The following is a 12,437-nucleotide window of genomic DNA, read 5'->3' as shown; positions in this document are numbered from 1 at the left end:
ATAAGCCTTGTCGGCGACGACCAAACGTTAGCGATTGGTTATGGCAGATCCAGAGTGGCTCTGGGCAGATCCAATAGTTTTAAACTTCAACAGAGTACCCGCCTTCAGTGAGTGGCCAGACTGTCTATACAAATTAAATGTACCAGATTCTGGTAGGACCAGGCTACAGCAATCCCACCAATCAGTCCCAAAACCTCCCAGTTAGAGAGGAAATGCCCTAAACATATTCTTTGTAAATCTTTACAATCATTCCCTGAAAGAACCAAGCAGGTCTGCTAAATTGGACGGTTCAAATCTTCTTTAAAACTTGCTATTTTCAGCTTGTAGTTGTTTCCCGAAGAAAACTGAGTTTGAGAACGGCAACACACAGAGAGCAGAAGGTGAGGGACATCCGGTCATGGCTCATGCACCGGATGTCAGGCAATTATCCTGGAAATGTAGTTGATCCAGACTAAATATCTGGTATATGCTGTGTGAAATAACACCTGATTGTTAAGTTAAGAATTGTCCTCTTGATTTTGTACTGTGTGTAACAAACGGTGATGTCAGGGTGATAGGATTCTTCTCAATATAAGCTAAATATTGTGATTTATACTGATAGACTGTAGCTTTAAATGGCAGACCACTTTACAGCAGTACTGTTATGTTATTGGGCTTGCCCTCTTTATTGAGGAAATACTGTCTCAGGAAGGTGTGTGTGTGTGTGTGTGTGTGTGTGTGTGTGTGTGTGTGTGTGTGTGTGTGTGTGTGTGTGTGTGTGTGTGTGTGTGTGTGTGTGTGTGTGTGTGTGTGTGTGTGTGTGTGTGTGTGTGAGAGAGAGTGAGAGTGTGAGAGTGTGAGAGAGTGTGAGAGAGTGTGAGAGAGTGTGAAATGCCAAGGACTGTGGAAAGACACATAATAGTAGTGGGGTATTGTAGTGTTGATGTTTGTCTTGTGAAACCTGGTGCTCACATGTCTTAATGATTACAGGCTGCAGGTAAGACCTGCAGGTGGAGGTGGCCATGCAGACCAAAAATTCATTCCTGACATTTTTTAAATGTTTAACCGAAGTCAGAGAGGCTTTTCAAAGGGAACTTTGAAGGCTCAAATACTTTGTTTTTCATGCATTTAGGTTTTCCCCCCTTTTAAAGCTGTCGCTGTTGGTGAGGTTTAGAAGCTTTAGCTCTAAACTGTGATGGCTATGTGACACCAATACAGCAAACGGTTGTGTTTGATCTTAGCAGAGTAAATCATGGATAACCACACACGCTTCATTGTTACTTAGCCAAGCAGCAAGTTACATAATGCAGCCATAGGTCCTAGTATGTCCCACCCTCTAACTACTCCATCAAGGCTTCAGTGAGGAGTTGTAAAGGAAAGTCTGACCGTGTTTGTGGTGAGTTTACTCCACAGAGCTCAGGTCGCGTTGAGCTATTAGCTCATAGTTTAGTTATGCCTTTAAAGGCCAGGGTGTGGTCTGCAGAGGAGGGATCACAAACGCCTTGTTCCCACCTCCTTTTCTCCCGCTCTCTTCAGCTCAGGCTGCTGTTATTATGAAACAGCCTGGCTCCCATCCAGACCAAACCCTGCAGAGGGCCCACTGAGAGCCAGACGCAGAGTAGGACAACCTCTCTCTGTGTGTCTCACATTGATTGCATGCTTTGAAACTCTCAGCAGCGTCTTACGACCGAAGTTGAGCATATCATCTTTGCATTCCTCACATTTTTGTTGATTTGTTGCCAGCTGAATGAGTTGCTTTAGGCCCAGATGTTCATTCAGAGTCACTTTGACAGTGGATCTTTTGTGGTCAAACAAAGAATTACAATAAGTAGCCCAGTTTTGGTTTGGTTTTATGCATGAAGGTGCTGCGTAGTTTAGTGTTATCTAAAAGTTTTTCAGTAACATGTCCACATTCTCCACTGGTAGGGGTGTAACGGTATACAAAAATCACGGTTCGGTACCTACCTCTGTTTTGAAGTTACGGTTTGGTTAATTTTCGGTACAGTTAGGGGGGAAAAATGCAAAACTCCCAACAAGAAAGTAAAGAAGCAAAACAATGTGCTTGTTTGTTTATTATGAATTTTTGTGAATAACAATCAGTTTACAATCTTTTTTCAAACAAACTTTTAAATGATTTGTAACAAATATATTAGGGGGGAATGACTTTCTGGCTGAAATGTGGACAAGAAGGAATTTCATATCAATCACCTTCACCGTGTGTTTTTAAAAGCGTAAAAAGTGTTTTAAACAACTGAATATGGTCGTAGCTCCGCTGCTATAAAAACACCAATGGGATTTGTTATTGCTTTGGCCCGATCTGAATTACCAGCAAAGTCTGTTAAAATGCTGAGGGGAGCTGCGTTTGCAATACGCTCATTTGTTTCCTAGTAGCAGTGATATTCGCGTGGTGCCGTTTCAAGTGAGTTAGCAAGTTTGACGTGTTGCCAGAAACCTCCCGATCACTAATGAGCAATGTCGGCACACTACTTTCGTCTTATCCACTTGTCTTTGTCCATTGTTGTATTTCACCGGGAAACCTAAGTTTACCACAAACAGGAGACCTTAATGATAACGGAGGGTCTTCAAGCTCTAGGTTTCTGTCCATTGCCTGTGATCCTAGCTGGCGAGAGGCTTGGCTGGGATAAGCGTACTGTGTGCAAAGTGTAGTGCGGAGACTAAACAAACTTCTGGTTCGCCACTTAATGTTTGTGTAGGAACTCTGAATTGAAGTATGTTCCGCAGGCAAAACAAGTCTAATAATTTCTGTTAATTCCGATTGCATTCGGTGTACATTAGCACCGTTCCGAAAGTCTGTACCGAAACGGTCCGGTACAAATACATTTACCGTTACCTTTACACACTAGGAATGGAAACGAACATTCCTCATTGTTGCCACTGCGTGGCAGATGACATTAACTCAAACCTTTTATCACATATTGTCATTAGAAGCCTTGAGTCGTTTGAGCAGAGGTGAGCACCACCAGGATGTGTTTGGAGTCAGGACTCCAGAGTGCGACGAAAAGTGTGTGTGTGTGTGTGTGTGTGTGTGTGTGTGTGTGTGTGTGTGTGTGTGTGTGTGTGTGTGTGTGTGTGTGTGTGTGTGTGTGTGTGTGTGTGTGTGTGTGTGTGTGTGTGTGTGTGTGTGTGTGTGTGTGTGTGTGTGTGTGTGTGGGGCGTTCAGACAGGAGGCTGAAGCACCAAAGTGCTGCCAACAGACAGCTCTACATGTGATCAGAATAAAAACAGAGGAGCAGAATCGCTTGTTAATTTACAGAGAAATGCTCTTCGGCCGTGCACAGCCAGGCTGTTGCTCGCCCGAGATTTGACATATTGCAACAAATTTTTATTATTATTCAGACTTTAATAATGTGATATGATTTAATTTGGACCTATATTGCCCTAACTAGGAAATCTGTTATTTATTATTTAACTTTTTAATGATAATTGTCTTTGTTTAAAAAACATATTTCCTCTGGATGTTTACATTAAAGCTGTTGTAGTTAGGGATGGGTACCAAAGCCTGTTGCCAAAATGACACCTGTTTCTATAGGACCGGTATTTACTGGACTAAATGACAACGCAGATTTTGGTGCCTCATTTCGGTGCCACTTAAATATCAGCGCTTTGATCTGGTCCTCCGAAATGGACGTTACAGGCAACCGAAGCATCACTGCGTATGACTAACATTACTTAGCATGTAACGTTGGCCTACCATTGCATAGTAGATGGCTTAAACAGCAGTCTAAAGTGAGCCTGTTTTTCACTCAAAGGATTCCAACTCCGGGACATATAACAGTCTGCAGCTGAAGGCACAGTGTAGCCTAGCTGCACTGCCATGTAGTGGTTCTTCTTTTTGTTGTTGAACAGCAATTGACTGGTAAAATTCTTTTAATGTTGTTGTTTTGTGCTCTTTTTAAAGTATCGGTTCAGGCACCCTTTAGGTACCAGCACCGTTTTAGCACAGGTACAGTATCACAAAAAAACAAAACAATACCCAACCCTAGTTGTAGTGGCTTAAGGAGATCACCACTATTTCTTAAGTGGTTAGACATGCTGTCCCACTGCAACGTGTCTGGTTATAAATACAAGAGGACACCAGTCTGAACACTTTATTCATCACTACCACACAGTTAGCACACACTTTGATTTAAAGCGTGCAACCAATGTAAAAAGTTAGTCGCTGGAGCTGTGGATGGGAGGTTCAGTTTATAAAGGCTGGCATCCTGTCAATTCTCCAGTCTTTGAGTCCGTTATGTACCAAATCATATCCCATTTTTGGTCATATCAGGAACTTAACCCCAATCAAAACAGAAACTTGATATTGTATTGTCACTGTTTAATTTCTTTTAGACTTAAGCACAATTCAGTCATTTGAAAATATAATGGTTCAAAACATGGCTGACTGTGTAACTGGTATGCTCAGATCATAATTGAGCAAAACATGTTGTGCATACTTTAGTCGGCCTGCTTCATCTGTGAGGCGAGGAGGAGACAAAGGGCTTCATTTCAGAGGCAGCTGGCTTCAAACACAGAGTAATTTCCTGTAGGCTGGTGTGTGAGGGACAACTTCAGCCCAGCATGTTGTTTACTATCATGAAACGCCTGCAGCGTCTGCCTAGAGAGTGCTGCTTTTTCCCTCCTTTTTCTCTCTGTCTGGCTTCACTTCATCTTAGGAAATTGAAGGAAAATCCTCAAGTTAAAGCTTCTCTTCCATCAAGCGTGTTTGGATTTTTTTCTATCCACTTACATTTTTCTCCTGCATTTTTTAAAAACGGGAATCCATTTACTACGTTCATTGAAAGCAAAGTTGTGTATAATAGCAACCTGATAAACCGGTTTCTGTCTGAAAGCTTGATAAACCCATCTTTCCTCTGAACGAATGAACTTAGCGAGCTAAAGGCACAAGTTCACAGGAGGGTGTTTGGAGGGGAACAGGTGGGCAGGGTGGGGCAAAGTCCATTTAGACTGGGGTCTGTAATTGCTTGAAAATAGAACCATCCCATTATTTAAACATCCCAGAAAAGACAATGCTGTAGAGATGGACCAGAATTTTCCATTGAACTACTTAAGGATAAGAGGGAGTTTATTTTTTTGTGAAGGTTTGTAGAGGCTGCAGAGATTAATTAATTAATAGTTTTGTTGTCAACTATTAAATTAATCTCCATTTATTTTGATGACCAATTTAGTAATTATTAAAAATCCTCTGATTCCAGCTCCTTAAATGTGAATATGTTCTAGTTTCTTCTCTCCTCTGTGACAGTAAACTGAATATCTTTGAGTTGTGGACAAAACAAAACTTTGAGGACGTTTATCTTGGGCTTTGGGAAACACTGATCCACATTTGTCACCATTTTCTGTCACATTTTATAGACCAAACAACTAATTGATTAATCAAGAAAATAAACAGATTAAATAAAAAAAAGCACTAGTTGCAGCCCTAAAAGTTAGTGGTTTAACCAAAAGATTGTCACATGTGAACATTGTGTTATCTTGGCAAGCAGCCCATATCCAGAAACAAAACTGTCGGTCACCCTTTTAATGTTATTACTTGCTGATTACATTGCCTCAGGACATCAAATCTCAAATCCATGACAGTCCCTGACCTAACCCTGACGAGTACACTTATGGTGGTTACCCACTGCTAGTACCAGCTCGGCTCGGCTTGGCTCGACTCGGCCGCGGTGCCCCATCCTCCATTTTGCATTGCAGATTTAGTACCGCCTCATGCGTGAGGCGAGCGTGGCTGGTCGTCCTAGTGAAGCCACAGGAAACTGCCGTGACCTAACGCAACACACACAGAAGGTGGAAGGTGTGTTTTTTATTCTCGGCATGTGGCTGTTTGCCAGAAGAATTTTGTTTCAAAAGAAGCTGGAGGCAGCAAAAAAACACCGCTGGCTAAACTATTTAATAATGGTGGGTTTGTTCAGGACACTCCCCGGTCTGTCGCTAGCAATGATGACGCAGTGATTAGTGACGATTCTCTCTGACCAATCAGTCGTCTGCAGGTTTTCACGTCACCTTTTGGTATCCCCACAGCTCACTTGGAACCTCGACAGAGGTGATACTAAAAAAAGTACCTGTTAGCAGGTACCAGGGACTTTTTTTCATAATGGGAAAACAAAAAAGGTGAGTAGAGTTGAGTCGAGCAGATACCATGTCATGGAAAAACGCCATTTGTCATTGCATTACCAACCGGGCTGCCTTGTTGTTGTCCTCCCTCAGAAAGCCACAAGGAAAACAGACAAGGTTCGGCCAGACGAGTTGGATGTCACTGTGCTGACCGATGCAGGCCTGAAGGATGAGCTGCTCAAGCACGGAGTGGACGTGGGGCCGATCGTGGGTGAGTGCTCACACTAGCAGAACCAGCAGCAAGGTCATGTGAAGTTAAAGAGTGATGTGACATCTGTCCTCATCACACAGATACATGGCTGCACTTCACACATACATGGCTGCACTTCACACATACAAAGGGATTTGGTGTTAGTGCCATACACTGATGGAATTCATGAATATTCACAATATTATTGTTTGATAATCTTTTGAACTTTTCTTTTCAAAAATTAAAATGTCTGAAAGAATTACATCATATTGGATTAAATTAGATTTTATCTCAAATTAGGAAATTTCCATGCTACAGCAGCAAAATATCAGGCACACATACAGAATATACAAGAAATAATAGAATAAATAGGATAGAATACAAGAACAAATATTCAAAAAATAAAGATAAAAAAATACAAAGGAAAGAATGTACAAACATATTTACAAGTAGTAAAATGTACTTCTTTAATAGAATTTTTATTATTGTATAGTATTTTTAGCAATAAAGCACATAATGATCTAAACAATATACTGTAAGTCTCAGTGGTTTATCAGAGTGGCTTTATCATGAAACTACTGGCTGCTCTCAATTTGTATTGGCAATCTGGAATATGTAAAGAGACTGAATCATTTTCATAACTATTGTTTTCTGCTTCTTGAGTTCAAGTTTGATGACAGTGTAGGATTATACAGCAGAAGTCCAGGTTCTCTAAACAACCTGCCTACACCTGACAAGATTCAGCTGTGTCTTTCATCCACCTATCTAACACAACAGACACCTCCATTTTGAATAATACGGTAGCAGAGTTGCAGTTGTATAAAGCTGCCCGTAAAACCCAGCGTTAGAACATTAGAGGGTAAGGCCACTCTCTGTCACTCGCCCCCGACACACACACGGACTGCAGCAGTTCAGTGTGGCGCTGACTCGCGCAGATCACTCTTTCTCAGTCTTTTTTTTTTTTTTAAATAAGTTGGAAGCAGAAAGCAAAACCTAACTTTACTATCATTGATATTAAACAAAGAAAATGTTCTCCCCTTGTCTTAAAATGGTCATAAATCAGTACAAGAGCAGACTACTTTCTTGTTTAGTGCTGCCATGAAAAGCTTGGTTACGTAACTAGGGATGGGCATGTTAATCGACGATCAATAATTGATCCTTAAGAGTTTTTGTTATCGATTAAAGCGCCCATATTATGCTCATTTTCAGGTTCATAACTGTATTTTAAGGTTTTACCAGAATAGGTTTACATGGTTTAATTTTCAAAAAACACCATATTGTTGTTGTACTGCACAGCTCTCTCTCACTGCTGCAGATCCTCTTTTCACCTGGTTTCTGTTTTAGCTACAGAGTGAGACCTCTTTTCATCTTCTTCTTCTGTACTATATTTGATTGCACTCGCACATGCGCAGTAGCTCAGATGTAGAGCATGTCAGCTAGCTAACTCTAGAGACAGTAAAAGAGCCTGTTTCTCCAACTTTGGTCAAGTTACAAGGCAGGATTAGCTGGGAGACTTCTAAATGAGGGCGCACATGTAAGTAGTTCTTTTGGAGATTATGGTGAACTTGTGTGTGTTGTAGCAGTGCTTTGCTATTGAGAACGACGTAGCATGTTAGCGTTAGCTGGCTAACACTAGCATTAGCCGGCTAACGCTACGAGCTAACGGTTGTGGTTAGCCAGCTCATTTCGGACTGTGACGTCACAGTCCGATTTTGAACAGCTCACTAGGAGACTGAAAGCAGGACACATTCAGAAACCGTATCTCACTCAAAACAGAATGGAGACCGGTAGGGCGGCTATCCCATAGGCTGGGGGAGACGAGGCTGTGTTGTCTGACACGGACGAGGGGAGCGCAAACACTGGAGTTGCGGCCTCCCAGTCCTCTGCTATGGCACGACTCCTCTGGGAGCAGTATACCACTCAATGCGAGGCTGGCATCGAAGCAAAACTTCAGACCTTTCTGAGGGAGACTCCCCCACCCCTGGATTGCACCCCTACAGATTGGTTGAAAGTGAACGGAATAAGTTTCTCCGGTCAAAATGCTTATCTTTCTCAACAAAAATCAGTAGACTTAGTTACTTAGTTACTAGTTATTTTTACGAGGCTTTGTTAAGTAGCCTAATTAATTGTTAGGTAGGCTAATCTCTCTCACCCTCTTTCTCGACTCCGTGCCTGGATTGTTTTGAGTTACATTTTGACAAAACCTGTCAGATCTAAGTATTATGTTTTTGGTTAAGTTATTGTTTAACATTATTCTTTCTTATTATTATTTTGGAACAAACTCTGTTTAAGAATGCCAGCTTGCAGCTTCAGGTTCCGCTGCTTTAGAGCATATATCTTCAAGTTTAGCCTAACCAAGCGTCCAGTTTAACTGCCACAAGTTATTGTTCTTATAATAAAGATGTCATCGAGGAAAAACACGCTGTATTTTTGTATTGTCATTGCATTATTAATTCATAAAAAGTTAAATAATGAATTTTAATATGATAAAATTTCTAGTTCCCCGCTACTACAATTCAGGGACATTGACAGGTCAAGCCATCTTGTGCATGTTTAATTAAATGTCTCCCCTCTGCTCATCCTCTTAGCATCCACCCGTAAAGTATATGAGAAGAAACTGCAAAGGCTGCTGGATGAGGGTCCTACACAGCTGTTGCTGCCAAAGCTGGTTCTCACAGAGATGCAAGTCAACCACAACCACAATGGCAACTCTGAATCGGACCTGTACAGTGACAAGGAGGACGGTAAGAACAGCCACCCAAAAATATAAAACAGTAGATGCAACATTACGTCATTGCTTTGGGGATAAAATGCCTTAACTACCGGTCTCTCCCGAATGAATAGCAACGGGGTTTTCGGTGCCTCATTTCAGGGCCACGGATATGCTGCGCTTCTGTCTGATGCTCCGAAAGAGACGTTAGAGGCAACCGTGCTTGGTATTATTGTTCGACATCCCACTCCGAGCCTCTGTACCAAATTTTGTGAAGATCGGACATTAGGGGGGCGCAATAATGAATGTAGATGCGTTTTGGCAAATAAGTCAATGCATTTAAATGGGAAATTTGCAATGGCAATATCTCAGCTGCAGTAAATGCTATCATCACAAAACTTGTTCTACATGCCAATCTGCACTATAATTGAGGTAGAAGCGTTTTGTCCTTTTACTCAATGAATGGGAAATTTGCTATTGCATTTCTCTACAGACTTTGGAGTGTAATTAGTGTAATTTCCTGACTTTTGCCTATGTGGAGATTTATTGCGGAGTGGAGCCTCCAGGAAAGAAAAAGCAAACTTCAGGCTAAAGAGGCCATTGCTGCCACGGCTACTGTACTGTTTCATCCTCATATGCTGTCATCGGGCAAATTCTGAGGAAATTCTACAGAGGTTGCGATACAATGATTCAGGTGCTCCAAAAACATGGCTGGATTTAAAGAAAGGGGGTCACGTTTTGTAGTTTGTCGTGTAAACACTAATGAAAAGCGCAGAAGCAATTCCTTCGTTGTTGGCACTACAACTATGAAATTGGAGAAAATCTTCACAAGAGTTAAAAATTTCACCATGATTGTACGTCAGTCTCCATGGCACCAATCTCAGAACACATCGGTCTCATTAAGTCGTATATTTTCACTGTATTGAAATAAACAGAAACTAATGGCTGCCTGGAGGGGAAGAAATGAAAATGAAAACCTGTGCTATTTCCTGGAATGTAATGTAAAGTAACAATTTGATCTTCTTAAACTAAACCCACCTGCATGTGCGCAAGTTACAGTGTGTGACTGTACTGCGTTTTGTCAGAAGTGACACCAGAGCCTGTGGCCGAACCTGAACCAGTTCCAGTAGTGGAGAGACCGGTGAGGAGCAGAGGGAAGACGCCCGTCACCACCCGCACCCGCAGCAGTCAGCACCACACGGTAAGAAACAGAGTTATTTCTCAATTTCATTACATACAGTGACAACAAGTCAGCACATCACTCTATTTACCTTAACATGGACTGTCCACTACCTGGGGAAATGTTCTGGTTTCTCCAAAACTCCATCTATTGTCATTGTGATCATAATAATATTCTGTTTATTCTAAATGTGATTTCTCTGCTGCTGATGTTTAAAACCAACTCTAGTGTGATTCAACCGAACGAGATGATGCAGGTGGGAAAGCCCCCTAAAAGAGCAGCACACAGCTGGTCCCTGACTTCAGCAGCAGGATCACCCTGCTTGGAATCCACTTCATTAATCACATTCCAACACTTCAAGGCCTCTTGTTTAACACTATCAATTGCAGGCGGCATGGATTAACCTTAAGCCAGATTTGCAAAGAAAGAAGGAAGGCAATTAAATTAAGCATATTTGCAAGTCTGAGCTGCAGTTCAGATGCTGGTGTGCAGTGTGTGAAAATTGATGGCTTATTGCAAATTTGGTAAGACTGTGTGTCGGAGTTCAGCTGCCAGTGCTGCCTGTGTTGCTGCCTGCCGCCCGGCCTGCCTTCCTCCACAGACCCCGGCCTGCTGTGAGGTAGCTGGAGCTCCGTCACGGCTGGCAGCCCACAGCACTCCATACCCGTGCAAAGTCACCGTTTTTGGGGTTAATGGACCAAACGCTGCTGCCCTGACAGAGCTGCAGGGCCTGCAGCTCCCCTCTTCCTGCTAGCCTGCTGGCCTGTGTGTGAGAGTGAGAGCGCGGTCAGCGAGCTTGTTACACCAGCAATCTCTTACAACAGTTCCAGTTAATCTTGGCTGGCTGTCAGCTGCCGGCATAACTAGAGTAGCTATATTTACAGTTTGAATTTTGTCACGCCACTTATACAACATCTCCCTAAATGTCTTATAAAGCTAACAACGTTGTCCGATTTCAAGTTAATTAATTTTTGTGAAGATTAGGGGTTTCGTTATCTATGACTGTCCCTTCAGTCCTGCGTAATGACGTCACATGCTGTTTTGCGATTAAATTGGTATATCAAATTGATTTGACCGAGGATCTGATCCAGCTCATCAAAAAGGTGGAACTTGCCTTTTATTTCCCCTCCGGCACCGCTGCGAGACAACTCTCTTTTTTTGAGCCGTGTATCGCTGTTTGAGCGCCTTCCATTTACTCCGCAGGACGTCCCACGGCTTGTCGTAAGGGACATTCTAAAACGCTTAACGTGAAAAAGCTTAACGTGGTTTAATGTATCTAAACAACGATCAATCATCACTAGATTTATCATGGTCATATCTTGTCATGAACACTTAAGCCTGTCAACAAAACTACATCGAAATCCAACGATTATAAGTTATCTCACGTTAATGTTTTCTTCATTATAGTGTCAGATAACATCCATAATATTTGGACATTGGGTTAGATTTGACCGTTTTTAAGTGGTTATGATGAGCAATATAGGAGAGGATTTTTTTGGTGATGATTGATGGTTGTTTAGGTACATTAAACCATGTTAAGCTTTTTCACATTAGGACTTATAAAGCCAATGAGAACCGTGGAGAGTCAACCCCTGCCCTGCCTTGCTGTGAAGCAGAAACGCTTTATGTCAAATATGTCCACAATAATTGGACTTTGGGTTCGAATTTTTGACCGTTTTCAGTGGTTATGAGGAGCAATATGAGAGAGAAATTAGGTAATCATTTATCATTGTTTAGGTACATTAAACCAAAAAGCTTTTTCCTCGCCATAGGGCGCAATGATGAAGAAAACATTAACGTGAGATAACTTCTATAATCGTTGGATTTCGATTTAGTTTTTTTGACAGGCTTAAGTGTTTATGACAAGATATGACCATGATAAATCTGGTGATGATTGATCGTTGTTTAGATACATTAAAGCTCCTGATAAATGATGGCGTTTCTTAGATTTTTGCTATCTAAAATAGCCGTTATATTTTTCTGATAAATTAAAAAAGTATCTTGTCTCCTCGTTTGTCCACTTACATCTGTTTTTGTTGACAGCTGTCATGTGTGAAAACAGAGCGGAAATACTGGGCGGAAATGAACTGAACTTCTTCGTTTTATTGCGGGTTGCAACCATAAAATTACCTAACACTTAATCGCAATTCATTATTTATTCGGCAAATAACGTTTACCATCAGCGTTTATCGCATAAGCCGTATATCGATCAAGAGAAAATCCGATGAGACCGAACGTATTTTCTTTGA

General features: G+C 41.6%; 1 protein-coding gene across 3 annotated transcripts in view; it reads left to right on the top strand.

The window, feature by feature from the left end:
• The window catches only part of tmpoa (thymopoietin a), a 49,655-nt gene that overhangs the window by 12,857 nt on the left and 24,361 nt on the right, over positions 1-12,437 (top strand). For all 3 annotated transcript variants that reach the window (XM_039791020.1, XM_039791021.1, XM_039791022.1), the window contains exons 2-4: positions 6,202-6,319; positions 8,887-9,042; positions 10,094-10,209. In XM_039791020.1, the coding sequence (XP_039646954.1) occupies positions 6,202-6,319; positions 8,887-9,042; positions 10,094-10,209 (390 nt within the window). The remainder of the gene's footprint in view (positions 1-6,201; positions 6,320-8,886; positions 9,043-10,093; positions 10,210-12,437) is intronic.

This window comes from Perca fluviatilis, chromosome 23 (genome assembly GCF_010015445.1).
Source record: "Perca fluviatilis chromosome 23, GENO_Pfluv_1.0, whole genome shotgun sequence".
In the NCBI taxonomy this organism is placed as follows: domain Eukaryota; kingdom Metazoa; phylum Chordata; class Actinopteri; order Perciformes; family Percidae; genus Perca; species Perca fluviatilis.
The sequence above is the reverse complement of the archived record's forward strand: the minus strand, read 5'-3'. Positions and strand labels throughout refer to the sequence as shown.